Source organism: Cynara cardunculus (assembly GCF_001531365.2).
Source record: "Cynara cardunculus var. scolymus isolate 2C chromosome LG 1, CcrdV1, whole genome shotgun sequence".
Taxonomy (NCBI): Eukaryota; Viridiplantae; Streptophyta; class Magnoliopsida; order Asterales; family Asteraceae; genus Cynara; species Cynara cardunculus.
In genome coordinates this window covers 12,265,131-12,286,101 of record NC_037528.1, presented here as the reverse complement: position 1 = coordinate 12,286,101, position 20,971 = coordinate 12,265,131, and the positions used below count along the sequence as shown (strand labels likewise).

The window sequence follows — 20,971 nt, the reverse complement described above, 5'->3', positions numbered from 1 at the left end:
GAGGTAATAATCGGAAAAAAAAAGTGACAAAAAATATGTATATAAGCTACTTCAATTAGCTTTTTAATATTATATATAAGCAAAATACAAGATACAAGGTGTATTTCATCAAATACGTTTATTGTTTAATTTATTTTAAAATAAGACATATAAACCAAACCCAATGTAATCGCAAACTTCACACCATAAGCATATACAAAGCACCTGAATCATTCAGGGATACGGAAATATATTGGTATGGGATTATTAGGCTCCGGTGAAGCATCCCACACTGTAAAAGCACTTGCTGAGTTCATCCATCGATCGGTCATCTCAGGGTAATGTCGGTTTAACACGTCTTTTAAGCTTTCCGTTGTGTTCACCCATTCAAACCCTTTCTTTGTGTACACGTCTTTGTTAAAGTCACTCGTGAAAAATCTATCTGCCTCCAGTCTCCTGCAAATTTTGATTAATTAATATTTTTGTTTTAGTTTACATATTTTCGGATTTCGCTTAGTGTCGAGTGCATGTACCTGGATGCCATGATGATAAAAATTAGAAAAGCTGTTTCGCTAATGGCGAACCCTTTGATCTTTTTCTCAGCTGCCATTCCTACCAATAGATCGAGTTGCTCCACATCGTCATTGTACACTTCACGCAATGTGTCAATAGCTTCTTTATCATCAGTTAGTTCATCCCATTTTGAGATCGGGATCAAGAAAAGCGATCTGCGGAAATCATTGTATCTTGCAACGTTCCTCTCTCTATCTCTGTAAACTGCATTACCATGTATTTTAATAAATTCATTCGTTCTTATAATTTTATAATTGACTGCCTAATAATTGTAATAGTACATAATCAAGATCAAGTTTAGTTATATAAAAAAAAAGATGCTTACTCTCGAGTGAAGGTAAGTCAACATGATCGGGCCGATCTGTGCCGTCAATGTTTTGAGGCACAATGTCCCTAAGCCACACCGGATAATTCCACAGTTCAAGTGCACCACACGCTTGATGTCCCATTGATACCATTTGTGTTGTAAATCCAATGTTCGATAATTCCTTCTCCCCTCTCCACCCAATCAAGTTTATCATGTCCATCCTATCAGTTTTTTATAAATATTTCAAAATTTACATCAACAATAATTATCTTTTCGATGAAACAACTTAACAAAGATCAACCCAAATCGTGTTAATCATCATAAATCATTTTTACAGCAACAAAACCGACAGATCTACTGAATTTTTTTTATAATCAAGGTCCAAAAGATCTTACTTTTTAGTCAGCTTCGGAGACTTGTTCGGACCCGGTGTTGAATTAACATCTCTAACAAAAAGTTGATCAGGTAAGAGAGAGTGCATTCTGTAAACGCTCACAAATTCTTCGGTTAACGAGTAGGGTACGCCATGGTTATTGGGTTTCTTTAACCCTACAAGACCTCCCAAAATGGCTCCTCCAACATGGCCAAATGTGTCCTTGAATTTTTTTCCCAGTAGCCCATACCTGAAGTATATATAATCCATTTTACAAAAATAAATTATATATATGTATATATATATATAGAGAGAGAGAGAGAGAGAAGTGGGGGAGTAGGTTCATACGAGAATGATACATCTTTAAAAAATATAAAAAATCACATGTCATTTTACATTAACGGGCAAAAAGGTGGGTGCGGACGGCTTTGGCCGCGACCTCAGGACGCGGGACAAAAGTTGTGTGAATCACATGTGATTTTATACGTGATATCAGCGACGGATCTGCAAGGGAATTTCAGCGATCCCTCAGTGATCTGCGAGGGATTAGCGATGGAATGAGTTTTTGGCCAGATCCCTCACTGATCTGCGAGAGATCAACGACGGAATGACCAAAAACTCATTTCGTCGCTGATCAGCGTGAGAATCTGTTTTTGGTTTTTTTTCCTCACTAATCTCTCGCTGATTAGCATGGGATTTTTCCCCTCACTGATCTGTGAGGGATCAGCGACGGAATGACCAAAAACTCATTTCGTCGCTGATCTGCGTGGGAATCTGTTTTTGGTTTTTCCGTCGCTAATCTCTCGCTAATTAGCAAGGGATTTTTTCCCTCGCTGATTTTCGTTGATGATACCTTGTTTTTTAGTAGTGTATAAAATCACATGTGATTTGACTATTTTCTTGTTTTCTTAAATATGAATTATGTATCATTTTCGTATGAACCCAACATTTTCTCTCTCTCTCTCTCTCTCTCTCTCTCTATATATATATATATATATATATATCTCACAAAGGTATATTAACTAGTTAACTAATAAATTTCAACTAATCTAAGTACCAGTTAGCTCTCATTGCTACATGAAGCATGTCAGTTTTGAGAAGTTCAACGGTCCAGTCGATGGTGTGGATCTTGGCAATGACAGCAGAAGTTACTAGTCTTGCATAACGATATAGATCTTCATCACCCAGGTCATGATATTCTTTCTGATTACGATTATAAAGTTTGCAAATGAGCATTGCCAATAAATTGAAGTTCATTATTAAGCGAATTGATGCATGTATACTAATACGTATGTACCTTCAACGTGTCACAAATAGCATTGTGCTCAAGGATGAAGAGGGCTTGCAAGGTTGATAGACCAATCCAACCGTTACGAACATCCCCTGATAACGGAATTCCATGATCGTCATGTTGGAGGAGCCCGTCTTTTCCAATCTTGAGCTTTCCGTCTTCGAATGTTCTCAATTGATGCAACTTACTCGAGTTACTTCCGTATATTGCGCTCCCATCCCTAAAAGATTTAGCTTAGCTTCATATTATATATATGTATATATATATAGATATATATATATATATATATATATATATATTAATAGACGAAAATTTCTTGCAATCGACTTAAATGGTTGAAATTAGATTAGTTGAATGTTCATACCACCAGGGGGTTCTGATATTGAGATGACCTTTCTTGATGTCATAAAAACCGGTATCAACTTCTTTAGTTTTGTAAAACTTGAAGGATTGGAGTGGGCATTGATTGGCGACTTCTTCAGGAGCATTCAACTCAATCTGGTCATGTAAATCCATGGTCATGTGTTAGCACTTCATGCATGCGTCATAAGTTCTACGTTAATTTAAAGATTATGGATTAATATGCATGGGCCGATGAACTAAACTTGTTGTGTTTCCTCGAGGTGATCGATCCAATCGTGAATCATGAATTGAATCCATGAAGCAGCAATCATGTTGAACTGTTTTCCGGTATCTATAAGTTCTCTGCGTGCCAAAAGCTTCGTTGCCACCACCATAGGATCTGGTTTTAGTAGCTGCATATATAATTAAAGTTAGGACTTCCATTACATTTTCCTAGCACTACTATTCATGGTTTTTGAAATATACCATATTGGCTCAATATATCTAAAATGACAAAATATATGTATATGAAAATTTGTCAAGATCTGTCAAAATAACTATTATATCTATACTATATTATAAAATATTTGACAAAAACTTTTAAAAACAAATTTTTATGCATAAAATACTGTTTACTAATGCATATTACTTAAAATTCAAGATTATAAGTAGAATATGCATGAGTACATCTTATTAAAGCCCCATGTTTGAATTCATGTAACTAACTGCAGATAAACACAATCAAATACATGATAAAAATTATTTTAAATTTAAAAAATCTAAAATATAATTAAGATAAATTATTGAGTTCTAACAAAATACTTAATTATTATCTTAAAAAATTATTTTATTAAACCAAAAATAAATTAGTTTGTTATTAAATTTCATTTGAATTATAATAAAATTTTGAATTAAAGAAGTTGCACAAAAACGAAAACTTTTAAATAGTTAATTTGATACTAATATCGATTATTTTTTTTCAAAATTTTATAATATCTTCAAACTTATATTTCATTCAAAAATAAAAACATTTTATTTTTCTCAAAACCACATAGGATCGCATTATAACATCGATAGACCCAAATTATAAAACAAAACATTAATTTCAAGATGTATCTCGCTGCATTGCACGAGTACCCTCCTAGTATATGATAAAATATATCTTTTGGTCCATATAATTTGTTTTGTGGTTTAATTTTGTCATTAGAATTCATAAAAAATATCAAGATTAAATTATAAAAATTTAAAATGTGATATAACTCTTAATTAATGGTGTTTTAATAACTATTCTAATGCTGTAGCAGGAGGTTAATTAGTAAGAATATACCTTTAACTAATAGTAATTATTTAATATTTTAATTTACCTCATGAAATCTAAGTTTCAAACATATTGAATAATATTCATAAAGTAATTATTCTATTATGTTTTTTTCAATCCAGGGAAGTGTCTGGTCCGAATCAGCTCCATTTGTATATTAAATATATAGTGACGATTATTAATTAACATGTAAAAGTATAAGCAATCTTAAAATAATTTTATAAAATGAGTATTTGAAAGAAAGGCAATTCATAATTAATTAAGCTTAAGGGATTTTCTCATATATATTATTCACATCACTTGGATCAAAAAGTTCCGATCGATCCAACTACCCACCGGCTCTCAGGCACTTGCATGATCATATTCCATGTTTTTTCATAATCAAATCTTAAGAAAGAAAAATTAATCAATGCAATATATATATATATATATATATATATATATATATATAAAATTAGAAAGGGTTGGATGCATGTATATATTCCTGCACACAGAAACCAGAAGTTGGTAAGAGTCCTTCCATGCATAATACATAGATGATAGATACCTTATCTTTCTGATGAACCGGGGGCATGTTCCGGCCAAAGAAAGTTCCCTCACTGCCGGCACCGGCGTTGAAAGGATCATTGAACTTCCCGTCATCTGTCCTGAACGGAAAGTCTCCAGGATTGAAGCGAACACCCACAGGAGTTTTCCCGACGTTGACCAAATTGTATTGCTCATGAAGATACCGGCGTATGGCAAGGTATATGAGCCCCAGAAACACCGGCAGACGGTGCCATTGGATTCTTGACTTATCAACACCATGAATAATCTGCAAAAATGAATTACCAATCAAAAACCCTAGCTACCTAGAATTAATTATGCATTATATATATATATATATATATATATCAAAACTCGGTTGAAGTATAACTATTAAAGAATTTAGTTAATTAATAATTATTATTAAGCAGATTGCAGACGACACGCACAATGAAAAGAAGCCTATCGATGAGCGTCATCGTCTGAAAGATATCATGAAAGTCATCATGGATCAAGTGTTTGATGGGTGAAAGAAGAAGAGATTTGGCAGAAGATAAGAATGGAATCATGTTGATTGTTGAGGGATATTGATATTAATGGTAGATGGATCAAATATGCATGCTTTGTTTTGTGAGATTAGTTGCAATACAAAGATGGCTTATTTATAGACTTATTGTGAAGCTAATTACTTGAGGAAAATGGGTGGGGGCCTCAGTCACAGTCACATCTACCTGTGGATTGATCCATAAACATTAAAAAGAAAGAAACCAAAAAACGAAGAATTGAACAAAGAGGCGATTGTATTAGGGAAAGACGTTTTCAAGATGACCAGAAATTAATTACTTTTCACGCCGATATTGTACAACTACATCATATGGGCCCAACCTCATATCATATATATATTGCTATCCTATCATATATAATTATAATGTTGCTATTGAAATTGCATAAAAAAATCAACTTTCTAAATTTAATTAGCTATATATTTGAAATAGAAACAGATAAAGAATCCCTATTAATCAGTGAAACCTGTAATTTAAAATCGCAAATATTATGATAAATCTTTTTTAGGTATATATCTTGTCTCAAAAATAAAATAATTAGAGATTCGACTTGTCATATATTTAATAAAATATTTAATAGGAATCTTATTTTCCATTAGATTGCAAGATAATTGTAAATGTTTCTAAGAGATAAGCATATGTTTATCTCTTAATTCATTTTTCATTTTATTTATATATCATCTCCTTTTTTTATTTTTTATTTTTCATTTGTGGTGGAAGGCTGTTATTTTAATTTTGGTTATTCACAATATTAATTGTCACAATTAAATAATGCCACATTTAACCTAACGTGTAAAAGTAAACGAAGAAATAAATACAAATTCGGAATGAATTACTGACATCTAGTTTATTTAATTTGCTACCCAATTAGTCCACAAGTCACACCTTACAAATTTCTATTCCCTTTAATTGATATAGTACGTATTTCATTCCGATTTAGTCTTTCTCATGTCTACAAAACATCCTTAAGGTTACGTTTGTTACATGGGACAAGGACAAAACATGATTAACGGGACAAAACTCAATGTTTTTCGTTTGACGCAACATAAAACACAGATAAGAACTTGGATCATGTCGGACCATGGGAGAAAAAAAGGTTTTTTCTTGGAACAAAATGGGACAAGAATGATACATAAGTTGATATATATATATATATATATAACCTTAATATCGTATTTGTTTTAATGGTCACCATCGCTACTCGCATCCACCACCACTATTGGCGGCCACTGATAGCCATCGCCAACCACCTCCTCTTCCACTAGAATAACTTCTTCCACCACCTTCACAACCACTAACGGCCGCCGACCACAACTATCTATCGCCACCACCGTCGACCACCGACCACCACCATCGTCCACCTCACCACCACCATAACCACCACCACCATCATTGGCTACCACTACCTCTACTTCATCGGCCACAACTATCTCCTTCACCACTGTCAATCGCCACTCGCGCCACTATCCAACATCTTCACGTCCTCCACAACCATCGTCGTCCACCAACAACCATTACCTCCACAACCACCGTAAGTCACCAACCACCACCACCCATTGCCACCACCACTAGTACCATCGCTACCACAACCACCATCGGTTATCACCACCACTACCTCCACCGCATCAGCTACAACTACCTTCTCCACCACTGTCGGCACCGCCACCACTATCCACTAATTTCACGTCCTCCACAAAGTCACCATCATCCACCAACCACTACTGCCTCTACCTCCACAATCATTATTGTTGCAACAACCTTCACCATGCGTTCGCCAATTGATACATATCTTCCAAACTGATTAAAACATAGTTTTTTTTTCTTTTGTACTAACGTGGTTTTTTCAAAATACTATAAACTATATCAAGTTTTCATTCAATTTGGTACTATTATATATGCATGTTTTATGTATATGAAAATTTTGTAAAAATGTTTACAAAATAAATTATTTAAATATTATATGATATATAAAGTTATCAAATAACTTTATATGATATATAAAGTTATCAAATAACTTTATATGATATATAAAGTTATCAAATAACTTTATATGATATATAAAGTTATCAAATAACTTTTAAGAGTAACCTGTCTAGTTATGTTCTATCCAATCCTAATCGTACCAAACACCAGACATACATTTGTCATGTCTGGTCCTGTTTTATCCAATCTTGCAATCTTATTATGTCAAGTTTTGTCTAGTCCATTCATGTCCAATCATATTTGCTTACTAAACGCTACATAGGTAGCTTTATCACCACATCTTCGGTAACATTAGAAAAAAATAAAGATCACAAGATGGATAACCTAAGAAAACACTGCAACAAAACTGAAATTTTAAGACGCCTAGAAGGTCTAATTTCATAATAAAATAATTTATATGACTTCAGTTTATAAGACTAAACCGAAAAACGTCATACGTAAATAGATTTATAAGATGTTTTTAGACATCGTACAAGTTTTAGAACATTTTTAAAATAAAGTTTCGTATTAACTATTTTATATGACAGTGTTTGAAAAAGTGTCATATAAAAAGATGAGTTTATATAACATTTCTCAAATGTATCCTATAAAATAGCTAGCATGATGTGTTATTTTAAAAGCGTCTTAAAAGACTTGTTAAAATACTCAAAAGCGTTTTATAAACCTATTACATTATTTTAAGATATGATGTTTTATAGTTTGATCTTATGAACTAAAGTTATCTATTAAGATGCTTAGACATTCTAGATGTTCTATAAAGCTAATTTGTTGAGTGAGAATAAATATCATATGGGTGTATGTGTGTGTATATATATATATATATATATATATATATATATATATAATCAATATGTGTGTATATGTTTGAACATGAATAAAATTATTATTACATCTAGTTAAAAGACGAGGATCGAAAGCATGTTGTAACAATCCAACAAAATTTAATTAAGTAAAGTAAATCAAACATATTTTGTTTTATCTAACTTTTGTTAGGGTATGAAGTGAGAAAATAGGAAGTACAAGGGCCTGAGTTAGTATATCTTACTTGTATTTTCATAATCATTGATGTTTAAGATTTGATAATCTATATATATATATATAGAGAGAGAGAGAGAGAGAGGCGGGATCAAATGAAAACCGTCTAATTCGAAACCGTGTAAACTAATTTCGACCAATAAGAAAATTCTTTTTTTCTTAATTAAATTTAATCATTAAGGAAAGATTTGTCATTTACATTGTTTTCTATTAAATATGAAAGTTATTAATAAATCTTAATTAAGGTACTATAATAAAGGAAATTTTATAAATGGTAATATTTAAAATGTTTATTTTAATTAGAATTTTAAAAATTGAATATTGTTATTTGGTTTCTTGGTTTATTAGTGGTAATAATATGAAAATCGAAAATTATTATATTCATTAATCCATGTAATCAGTAATAAATCCAAACAAAGATTCATGAACCGGTAAAAATATAATCAGCTATGAAACAGATTCATGTTAGATTTGTTCATTAAAATGTTCATTGAGGAGCTTGTTTTATGAAACGTATGCAGATTGGTTCGTGAAAACGTTCATTGAGAAGCTTGTTTTATGAAACTTTTGAGGATGAACTGGTTGCGTAATATAATATTCTTGCATAATCTTGTTTTCTTATCAACAATATTTGATGAAATTGTTTCATTTTTTTTATTTTATTTTTTGTTTTGTTCACTTAATGGTTAACAAATGATGTAACGGTAAATGCATTGACTTTATGAACCGTGTTCGTATTGGAAGAAATTGGCTGATGAAATTAGTGCATGAAGAAAGTGAAACCATTTCATAATTGATAAGAAAATGGTGTGTAATTAGCAAACAGTTAAACCATTTCATTATTACGATGAAACGGATCCATCTACCAATAACAGTGAAACCATTTCATAATTAGATTGAAACGGATTCATTTACCGGAAACTTGAAAATGACAAATGTCTCATCTAACATTACGTTGATTTGTGTATTGATGAAACTGTGAAACCATTTCGTTCATGAAATGTAGTAGTAATTTTTTTATTATTATTCAAAAGGTTTCATTTGTTAAATTGATTATAGTGTGTTTTATTTTTATTGTTGATCTAATTTAATGATGGATGTTATTTTTTTAAAATATTTAAACATAAAATTAATATATTATTTTACAAATGATTTTGTTTCATTAATATTACGATATACATTATATGGTTACCATTAATATTACAATTACCAAAGTTATCATTTTGTCCTTTTTGGAATTATAAAATAATTTTTTATTTTTTATTTTTTTAATTTCTTAATATAAATTAAACTAATCTTGATCATTGATCAAGAAAATGAATGGATGAGATTGGTTTATATGGTTTACACAAATTAGGGCGGTTTTCATTTGATCGCTCATCTCTCTCTCTCTCTCTCTCTCTCTCTCTCTCTCTATATATATATATATATATATAATAATTATTGGAAAATTTAAAATTTGTATGCTAGAAATGCATATCTAGAATATTTAAAACTACTTTGACAAGTTATTAGATCAAGCATATCTAGTCGATGGTTTTTGTAGTTCTGTGGATTTGTCATTTGTGATTAAATAACATTGACTTTCCGTTTCATATATGCATTAAAATGAATAACTTTTAAAATTTAGTGAAAATATCAAAAGAAACATATTGGATACATTTGGTTTGATATGTTTTATTAGAAACAACATAAAATTTTACGATAATAAATTAAACAAATTCGAATAAAGCATCAAAATTTAAATGCGAGAAAATTTAAACGTTCAATAATTCTTATTTGAAATCGTTGGTTTTTATATATTTGTATACAAATTATGTCATTTGTGTATATAGAAAATCATGCATCAAAAGATAAAAGTCGAAGGTTGAATTATTGTTTTTTTCCGTTTTCAAAAGGGTGTGGTGAATATAATATTGGTCAGTCTAAAGCCTTTGTCGTAGTTGATTTTGTTGTAACTCTAGATCATATTGGCTTATAAAATATTCCAACATATGATACCTATTTAATGTCTTAAATATGAAATGAAAATTAAAGTATAAAAATATTATAACGTGACAAAATTCAAACATGAAATTAGAACTTATATCAATAACGTGTGATCTAGTCTTTGAATAGTTTTCGTTTTTTTACTTAAACCCTAAATTCTAAATCATAAACCTTGAAACAGTAACGAAATAAAGCTATAATATATTGAAAATAAATGCAATTAACAAAATATTTTTGAAAGTTTATTTCACTTCAAACGATCTTTTTTATTAACCGTAATTTTATGTTCTTAATTAAACTGATGTCTAATACCCAATTGAACTAAATCAAAAGCTCATTCCTTTTAAGATCATTTTATCTCAAATTGATGTAGGTTTACATGTTATTTTTCGAAAAAATTGGGTAAAGCTGATTAAATAAGAGATCTGATTCGGACTAGTGTGAACCTAAAATCATTGTTTATTTAGTGATTTGTATTAAATGCTGACTCAATAACAATGATTTTTATTAAGATTAATATTATTATAATATTAATAGTTTAAATATTATTATATTGTTCATTTGATTGATGGATCAAGTCATTCACTCATTTGCGATAAATCAGCACACTAGATGTTTGGAAACTGTAGGAATTCTTTTAAGAAGTAGCAAGATTTATAGAGAGAAACAAGAAGGTAAAGTTATAGTAAAAGAACACAGGATTCGAGAGTTCAAGGTTTTTTTTTTGGGAATAGCAAGGGTACAAGTAGAATAAGCCAACAATAGAAAATATCATTCTCGATAATAGTTACGGCACATTTCTATCGCAAGAACATTGCACAACATTAGTCGCAACCCCGTCACAACCCCCATGACAATTACAAAATGTGCTCGAGAAACAAATTCAGGGCACACAGATTATCACTCCCAAAAGATATCATTATCTCAAGGTACCATATGTCTGTTGTGCAACTCCACACACCCGATATAGCAGGAAATAACTTAATTTCATCAGCCGTAGAAGATGGTAAATTTTGCATATAAAATCATTAATGCACAAAAACCATAATCAATACTCTTAAAACATTTAGTAATGTTCACAAATTATAAACCGAGGTTATAAAACTGGATCAAAATCGGGTCCAGCAAGGCTAGGTCGTGGTTAGATGCATAATTATTTAATATTTTAGAGCATCTTCGATGGGATTTAATTATTTATATAGGTGGGATTTACACAAAGGACCAAGAAGGTCTACACGTCAAAGGAATTAAGGTACGTTCATGTGACTTCACAAAACTGGATTGGCCAGAAACGAGCCAAGGGAAGCATGCCATACATTGGGTCGCTTCTATCAGGTAACCTTGATCTAATAACAATTCTGACCACATTTGTTGACATCATCAACAATAGATGATATTATCCAATATACAAGGTAGGTTAGGCGACTGCAACTGGCTCATCCCTTCTTTCGCTTTCTTCTCAAGTTCGGTATACCAGACAAGTGCGTTACAGGTCTCGTCTGATCATCTTCTTCATTGGACACACCCACCACTATATCAGCCTCAACATTTGGGCTAATTGATGATGCTTCTGTCTCCCCTTCATTGGTTGCTTCATTCAACATTCCGGTCGGCTCCTTGTCACCCTCCTCCTCATCCAAGCAAAACCCACCCCCCATTTTGAGGTACTCTTCAGATAATTCGATCACTGGGCCGCCTTCTTCCTCTTGACACCAATGTTTATCAGAACGGATACCGCTTCCTGACAACATGAATTTGTCGTCATGACTGACCAACCTCTCTTCCTCCCTCGATGGCTCTCCATTGCCAGCAACCTCTCTGGCTTCATCCATTTCAGAGTCTTCATTGTTTGTGGAGGATATCACCGATTTCCTGACACGCTTCGACTGACAACCGCACAATTTATCAAAAACTCATAAACATGGGAATAAAGACATTTCCTAATGGCTTAAAATCTAGAGATTTTGTGGCCTGACTCGATTCAAAGATAACTATTTTCTAAATCTAAATCCATGTAAGCAACAGTTTGATAAGAATGAATGACACAAGTAAAGTGACCAGGAACAGTAGAGCTTACCTTTCGTACTTCATGCTGCCCTTCTGAATGTTCAGCATGCACTTCCTGCACATAGTCGCTGTTGTTTCCATCATCAGAACTCGTCCCAGAAAGTTCCAGATTATACTTTGTTTTCCTTCTCCGTTTTCCAACTGATTGACCTCTTCCTCTTCCTCTTCCTCTTCCTCTGCCTCTGCCTCTGCCTCTGCCTCTGCCTCCAACACTTGATCTTTCCTTGGTGTTTTTCCTCTCTCCCTCTTGAGTTGACAATTCCGATTTCTCTGTAGGAGCGGTAAGCTGCTCTTTTGTTACATCAACATTACCTTCTTCATGCTTCACTTCTTTTCTCTCCTTTCCACTGGATGCATCAAGCTCATCATAATCCATTGACTCAGACGTTTTGCTCCCTGCTATTCCTTTCACAGCCTTGCTTATTCTCTTGCTACGGATTTTCGCAAATCTCTCATTGAAAGTGTAAAATGCTTCCAATCGCAATTGAGTCTGCAACAATGACATCATCAAGCACCATCAAATCAGCCATGTCAGTTTCCTTTTGCATCAACTTGTAAAATAGAAAAGGAAAACTGAAAGAATACACAAAAGAAGACAGAGCACCTCATGTTTGTTGTACTCCTTTAAAACAGGTTGTAACAACTCATCAGCCTTCTGGGTACCCCATCCAAACTTTTCCCAACACAATCTGTACAAAAGCAGAGATCATTGGAAACTATTCTGCAATGCATGCAACCATCAGATATAACTTTGTGGGTTGGAATCTAGCATAAGGACAAATCAAAATTGATCAATTTGAATTATATCTTTGCTACTCACATTGATCCATAGAACCTAACTCTGAACACGAATACCATAATATCAATGGTCGTCTATATCCAAATTGCGTTTTATGTTAGGCATATAGAAGTGCATAACGTATATATGAATCTGCCATAACAGGCTAACAGCCCCAAGAATTTTCACAATCCTCACTACTTTGGCATGTAGCCTTACTATTGCAAGTCAACAACGAAAGGTTCCAAGGAATGCCTACAAAGAATTTTATTATGGAGATGTTTCAAATACAACTCACTTGCGGAGAACAAAAAGATCTGGCTTTCCCCATGAAAAAGGCTCTGTCGACTTGTCTACTTGTGGAGAAGCATATGCAGAAATCACTGCATCACTTGGAAAAGTGGAAGGAATATGCCAGTTTTTGCTCACGTTTCTCTGCAAGTTAAAGTTCAAACAAAGATCAATGATGAAGAAGTAAAGGAAAAAGTATCATAGAAATAACTCTCAGAACGAGAAAGATGATAGCCTCAAGCAAATCTGTACATGCTTATCCATGAAAATTTGCTTCATCCTGTGGATGTCATCATCAGAATTGGTAACACCTTGATTGACTGTAGAAGCTTCTTCAGCACTGCTATTCGATCCTCTCTTCCTCGTACTCGAAGCCTTCCCAAGGATAGTTGGATCTGGTGATTCTATCCACTCACGAAATTTTTGGAGGCCATCTTCCTCGGGAAATGCATTCAGGACTTCTGTAGCATTGACAATACCTATACCACTACAGAATGACACAAATAGAATCAGGGTGCACACGTGAATCTTGAATTATCACATTTACATGAACCACAATCTACACCATATATTACGCAGATCATTCCATTTATCATCAAAACCTCGTCAACAATGTGACAATGAGCACAGAATACTGTAATCTCAGAATACCTAAATGATAATTTGTAAACAAGCCTAGTTAAGACTATTGTGAACAGTAATTGATAACAATAACTGGAGTGCGAGATGTACCAAAGAGCATCTTACCTGATACCTTCCGTGTAATCACTCCCCAGGAGCATTGCCATACGAATCAACTTATCTCGCGTTAAGCCAAGCTCAGTTTCAATGTCCTGACAAAACCATAGGCATCAGATGTACCTACAACTTTTTGAACCCACTAAAGAGAGGAAACTTGATTCCCCAATGTACAAGAAAGCTTAAGACCACAAATAGGACAACAGATAGAAGTGAAAAAATTGAGCTCTAGCTTCACAAACACTGCCAGGCACTATATTTGGTTTCAACAAAAATCGCTAAGTCTTGCACTGCATGATAGTGCTTGTCATATATTATAACCTAAACAGTTTATTGAAAAAAATGATGATTGGATAACAAAGTAGCTTACTTTCAAGAGGTAAGCTTCTCTCCCAGTGCTTGATATAATATCCAATCGTTTCTATAAGATTAAGCATAACCCCTAATGCCTTCTAGACCAAAATTATAGAGCTTATTTACTGGAGGAAATAATATAAATGTCTAAAGAAATAGATAGTTGCCTTTCTTTGGCTAATTACTAAGGAAAGAATATTATTTCCTTAGTATTTAGCATAATTGTCTTCAATTAATCTTCTTGGAATGCCTGTAAGCAAACATGGGCTTGAAACCGTGTGTAACCCTAACATCATACATGACGCATACCTTCATAAAGTACGTCTCTACATATTTCCTGTCATCAAATATGTTTTTGTAAACACTTCTTGCCCCAAACAACAACACATCAGAGTCATCAGTAATAACACCATCGACAAGGTTCTCGAGTTCCATGTATGCACATTGAGCTTCAGCTTCCATTGGTGCGATGATATATGGCAAGCCAAACATTTGAAGAAGTTCCTAAAATATACACGAAATTAATACTTTGTAAGATATATAGACAATTTAAAGAGAATTTTGATGAAGGAATACTGTTAGTGAATAAAAAGAAACAATTAGACGTGTGTTTGTTAATCTGCTACGAAGCCCAACCAAATGTTGATAACTGCAATATTATTGTGTAACAAACAAATTAATGTGCATTTAAAAAAAGGTTGTCAATGTGACACCTGAGGATCCAGGCTTCATTTATGTGGCAGCACATCAACCCCTCTATGTAAGACACAGATGATTTTTTAAGGTTTGTTAAATTTTATTAGTTTGAAGATGCATATCATATTTTATGTATTATCATGACCCAACGTTTGTCACTTTCACCACTTGAATGCATCTTCAATGAATCATCTTCACATCTAACACCACCTATCTCGTTGTGAGCCTCTAAAGATGCCAAACAAGCTGTAGTTCTTACCTGGCATTCTGCAAACATCTCACCGCTTACAGACTCTGCATTGCGCTCAAGCCTTTTTTGTTCATCACCCAGATCTGTGCGCTCCTTGGTTAAATTTGTCATTTCCTCCTCCAAACTAGCCTTCGCGATTTCAACCTGTTCCTCACTCATGTCAGTCAAAACAAATTTGTTGACATCATCTTCCCGTTGCTCATAGGAAGCATAATTGTCCCTTTCCTCAGTAACCTTCAGCGCAACATCAAAGTCATGTTTTGATTCGTTAACAGCGGTTTCTTTAGGTTTTGTTATCTCTGGAATATGGTCACTGACCAAAGCTTTGAGCTCACTTTGTTGAGCATCAGCAAGAGGGGCATCAGGCATGCCAACATCAGGTTTAGAAATATGATTTGTTGTGCACGAAAAAATATTTGAACTGATAGGCGTCTTGGAATTCCCTCCACAATTATCCTCGTGCAACTCGATACTCGATTCAGTTTCATCTTCTTTGGTTGGATTTATGACATCTACATGTTCAGTTTCTCCCTGAGAATTATCTACATGTTCAGTTTCTCCCTGAGAATTTCGATCATCACATGCTTCTCTAATTGAAAGTTCAGGATGGTATTTCAGATCGCTTTGGTAGGATGTTTCCATCCGCACTTCCATTAAACTTGGATCATCTGAAGTAGTCACCTCCAACTGGGTAGTAGGAGAACTATTAGCCTTCTTTATCTTGGTTTCATCCACGCTATCCACCCCATCGTCAACTCCAGCCACAGTTGCAATGGACAGTTTGTTTGGCGGAACACTCTCTGATGGTAATCTTGGAGCAGCTCTGTCCGTTTCTACATATTCAGACACAAAAACTGCACATTCAGTATCCATATTTTTGTTACCTTTAAACTCTTCAGGTGCAGATGATGCATCAATATCTTTCTGGCACCTCATATCTTCCATACTCAGTCTAATTGCTTCCTGAAGATCTGCTTCTTCCAATAAATCCCCTTTCGAGACCGTTTCCCTGCATTCAATTTCACATGCAGCACCTGACTCAGGTTTATCAGAAGGTCCTTCCTCCCATTCCACTTCACTTTCATCACTAGTACTATGACCAGCAAGAAGTCTTTTTCCTTTGGTATCTCCAAGCATTCCCTCTTCCCATTCACAATCTGAAAGAGTCATAGCGGGTTGTTTCGCAGATGAAGTATTATCAGCTGAAGTGACTACTAAGGGATCTCCAGCAACTATACAAGCAAATACATCATCATCGCTGTCTACAAACTGTTGCTCATTGTCATCCTCGAAGGACACCTCTATTGAAGTTCCGCTAACTGGGATAGAATCCTGATTAGTTTCATTGGAGCAAACTGATCGATCATGAAGAGAAGTTCCAGGAAGCTTGGAACTTTCTGGAACTGTGCTTGGGAATGCTGTTTCTTTACAATGGCTAATTCTATCATTAGATTTTATACATGGGTCAATCCTATCCTGTTCAATCTCTTTCATTAGATCCAGATTCCTTTGTAAATCACGAGTCATACGAATTCCCATAGCTCTCACCTTGCTGACTCTTATACTTCCCCTCTCATCTCTGTACGTCTCAACATCTTCATTAAATGCCTTTCTGGGCTTATTCATGATAGACTCAATTGTGCTGTTGGACTTATTGGTTGACACAACATCATTAACAGAACCAGTAGAGGGATGCCTTGTTGCTATCTGGCTTGGCACGTTGCTGTTTCCCTCTACTCCAGAAGATGCAAGGGATCTACAAAGTAAAGCATGTTACTGAACAAGGAAGCCACAAGTGACCATGTCACAATATCAAGGGAGGAAGGACACTGTAAGTTTGTCACCAACAAATACTCACTGCCTATTGCCAGTAAAAGAAGATGAAAAAATAAATTCCCGATTCGCTTCGGATGCTATACGTGAAGTCTTAACTCCACCAATTCCCCTTCCACCAGCTGCTTTCTGCACTTCATCTATCTCCCTACGGAAGGCAACTGTTTTAAGGTAAGCCTCTATTTGCAATTCAGAAAATCTTGCAGGGGCCTACACACACAAAAAAAATGCAATTAAATATCTCAGAATATCCCTGCTTTGCAAAATGCTGTGTCAGTGCAAAAGCATTCATGTGCAGAACGGGAGCAATCCCTTCTGATAACAGCTATGTACCAAAGTATCTTACAGGTCCTATTGACTTGATCAGAATCGAGGATTATGTATATGTTTAATTAAAATCCCTGATTGTCTTTAAGGTAAGCCAGTTGATACTATCCTTCAAGTCCCAATATTTGCCTCTAAGGAAGCAAATTTCACCTGTGTGTCCCAATAACCACATTACAAGTGAACTCCTTTGCCACTTGCATGCAGCATAAGGTGAATTGCCTAGAGTTCCCCCCTGCAGAGCCTTAGCTAACACGTGGCCAAGAACATTCACAAATCAAAATAAATTAGCAATTTAGCATTGCAGAACATGTTAGTACCAGCCAGAATCATATCATGATAACGATCTCACTTTTAAATACAAAATGGAAAATTCTAAAGTAGGAAAGAGGTAAACTAAATAAATTTCACAAAAGGTGATGACCACAGGCCAACATGTATTCCTCAGACTTGAGATATAACCTTGGAAAGGGTGGGGAATGGAAATAGTACAGGTCAAATAAAGGCAGCCAAAACATTTAGTCATCAAGTTGAAAAACAAATACCTTCTTGACTTTTTGATATTTTTGTCGGTTCTCTGCCATCAACCTCTCTCTCATCTACAAAAAACAAGGCCATGTCTTAGTATCAATCAAGAAAAGCTGTTTAAACTTGCAGAAGACATAAACGATGTTAATGTCTGCACTTACTTGCACAAGAAGATCAAGTTGCATAGATGGTGGTAAAGCAGCTAGAACGGCAGGATCAACCTTTCCTTGTAGTGCTGGCTGAAAAATCAATTGGATAGAAGAAATATCATGAGGCAGGAACATCAACATTACATCTCCATTCAACTGTAGTTTTATGGTATATCCTTGAAATATGGGCCAAGTATCTCGAGAGTAACAGTTGGTCCATATTCCAATAAAAATTAAGTGACGTGATTTGTCCATCTAGATGCTGTTTAATGTTCTAGTTGCGTTAATCAGAAACTTCTTTGGATAGTGACACTTAAATTCTACATGTGTTTATCTAGATTATATTCTGAGCTTTGCCACTGGATACCATTTAACTTAGCAACTCTGTTGAGTGATTTACTTAGTTCCCAAAAGCCCACGTTTTCATGTTATAGAACTATAATCTACGACCACCCTTTCTCATCTGAAGCCGCAGAATTGACACCTGAAAATGCCAGCATGAACACAAACGAAAAATGACCAGAACTTGATTAAAAAAAACTGTTGAGTGGATATAACAAGAGAAACAAAAAGAAAACAACTACACTATTCTGTATTAAATAAGAGCAACAGACTGCTGGTGCATTTCATAAGGGTCTTAAACTAGTTGCTATTTTTTTTTTTTGATTAACCTGGATATCCAACTCGCTATGCGAGCCGACTAATCCCAGGGTGACCACCTACTTTGCATGTAGTCCGGAGTCACCGCATTTAGAGACAACCGGACCGCTAAACAGTTCATCGAGGGTAACCCCAATAAGGCCCGAATAAAAGACCCAAGCCTACATGGACCATCTTCTCTTCTTTAACTAGTTACATGAATAGCCTATTGGGCTAGTAGGGGATTTTTATTCCTCCTTGGATTTGAACCTGGGACCTCCATGCACTTTTGACCTTTGGAGCCCAAGCTCAAACCAATCAGGCACCACCCTTGTGGTTAACTAGTTGCTAATTTTTAACATTGTGAAAAATTATCACAAGCAGAGTGCAAATTTGGAGCATATAACTTGTTATCGTCAGGAGGACAGCTAAATTACACATCTACAATCTTGTCATGGTGTCAGTACCCAATTATTCTACCAATTTGTACAGGTGATCACTTTGTAAAGGGCAAAGGGGTAAGCAAGATTATGTAAGAATGGCAATTGTACCCCTCAAACACCATCAAATAGTTGAGCTACAACAAAATACACAGTATCTTTGCAATGCAAGTAGCTATTGTGTTATATTGCTATGTATAAGGGATAATCTGGTGAGAGAAAAAAACTGAAACTTGCAAAATTCTTTTTCAAACTCCAACCAACTTCATTCATCAATGATCTCCATCTCTTAAATAATAAGCTAACTTACAAGTATCATCTCTTCATCATCATCTCCATCTTCATCTTCTGCAAGAAACCCAGCACCAGATGTTGATGCATCACCTATAAAACCTTCGCCTTCCTCTGCCTCAATGGATGCTGCCAACCTTAACCACCAAGTAAAGAAAGAAAAAAGAGAATTTGAATCATCCAGGTCCATCCTAGAAAAAAAAAATTGTATATGATAAAAAGATAGATGTTCTTACATGGCATCCAAAACTTCTTGATCGAAAGCTTTTGTATCCGATGAATTTGTATTTAAAGCAGTCCCAGAAAGATCAGCGTGGTCTGTGATCACCTTTTTTCCCTTATCACCGTTGTTCTTTCTCTGATTCTCCAAATCATTTGCCAGTTCTTTCAGCCTCGTTGCCTTGAGCTATAGCCAATTAATACAATCATATTATACTAAAGCACCAAAGTTTAGCTAATAAATCGCGTGAACTAATAGTAGTCTTGACTGCCGCTGATTATCCCTTCCCCCTTGATTCCCAAAAGAGATACAAGTTGTGAAATATAAGATTCAATGAATCCTCAATATCACAGAAAGGAAAATGCAAAGAAGAACATTATCAACGAATAACTCACATGACTAAGAAGTAACTTTTCAGCAGTTTTCCGGATCTTGGCTTGAGCATTCTCACGCTGACGACGACGTGCAATTACGGTTCTTCGCTTTAGGGCAGGTGTGCCACCGTCAAAAACAAACACTGGTTTTGTCCGCAGAAACAGTAGCTTGCAAATTCGTCGAAAAAACCCTAATATGTGCGCATTCCTCACCATATCTCCCCGTTCATCTCGCATCGCTTTCATGAACTGTATCATCCATATGCTGGCATCTGTAAAAGTAACCCACTACCATTTAAACTCAAACAAATAAAAGTGTAAATTCGTATTAGAAAATCAGCGATCTTAGACACATATTTTATGATGAATATGCAGATAGAAAGAGAGACCAATCGCGAGTCTTTTGCCGGCGAGGGTTTCAACTGAGACACGTCGGCCGACGGGAGATAACAGGTCCCAAAGGCCGTGAACACCCATATTTTCCTCCGCAGACTAACGATTCCAATGTCCGTCTATGATTGCCGCCAATTTCTTGAAGGGTCGGTGAGGGGTGAAGAAGAGCATCGACTGGAAACGACACCGTTGCTATATTTTCACTTCGTTTTTCAAATGGCAAATAATTTGATTCCTAATTTTTCGGACAAATTGCATCGACGGTTTTGTTTACACCCCGGTATATATAGTTCAATTTCAATAAAAGGAAAAGGGATTTATCATGTGG

At 34.8% G+C, this 20,971-nt stretch overlaps 2 protein-coding genes across 9 annotated transcripts; both read right to left on the bottom strand.

The window, feature by feature from the left end:
- Positions 1–209: 209 nt before the first annotated feature.
- Positions 210–11,941, bottom strand: LOC112511566 (alpha-dioxygenase 1-like). 4 transcript variants are annotated; one of them, XM_025117250.1, is made up of 11 exons: positions 5,158–5,277; positions 4,837–4,997; positions 4,731–4,782; positions 3,129–3,278; positions 2,888–3,021; positions 2,530–2,743; positions 2,290–2,435; positions 1,255–1,482; positions 878–1,080; positions 513–756; positions 210–435 (listed from the first exon to the last, which is right to left on the bottom strand). In XM_025117250.1, exons 1-11 carry the CDS (start codon positions 5,275–5,277, stop codon positions 210–212), a joined length of 1,878 nt encoding a protein of 625 aa, XP_024973018.1. The 4 variants fall into 4 exon arrangements, with proteins under 4 accessions (XP_024973018.1, XP_024973027.1, XP_024973011.1 ...); XM_025117259.1 differs by having other exon boundaries at positions 4,731–4,814; positions 4,863–4,997; positions 5,158–5,259; XM_025117243.1 differs by having other exon boundaries at positions 4,731–4,997.
- LOC112511535 (DNA repair protein UVH3) lies at positions 11,455–20,862 on the bottom strand. 5 transcript variants are annotated; one of them, XM_025117219.1, is made up of 16 exons: positions 20,640–20,727; positions 20,272–20,522; positions 19,893–20,062; positions 19,676–19,793; positions 18,299–18,376; positions 18,155–18,208; positions 17,311–17,495; positions 15,771–17,208; positions 15,462–15,686; positions 14,816–15,010; positions 14,162–14,247; positions 13,667–13,901; positions 13,422–13,558; positions 12,950–13,034; positions 12,356–12,835; positions 11,455–12,164 (listed from the first exon to the last, which is right to left on the bottom strand). In XM_025117219.1, the coding sequence occupies exons 1-16, from the start codon at positions 20,725–20,727 to the stop codon at positions 11,715–11,717; spliced, it is 4,275 nt and encodes a 1,424-aa protein (XP_024972987.1). In that variant the 3' UTR covers positions 11,455–11,714. The 5 variants fall into 5 exon arrangements, with proteins under 5 accessions (XP_024972987.1, XP_024972977.1, XP_024972968.1 ...); XM_025117209.1 differs by having other exon boundaries at positions 15,462–15,970; positions 16,001–17,208; XM_025117200.1 differs by having other exon boundaries at positions 15,462–17,208; positions 20,640–20,862.
- Between the last annotated feature and the right edge of the window lie 109 nt (positions 20,863–20,971).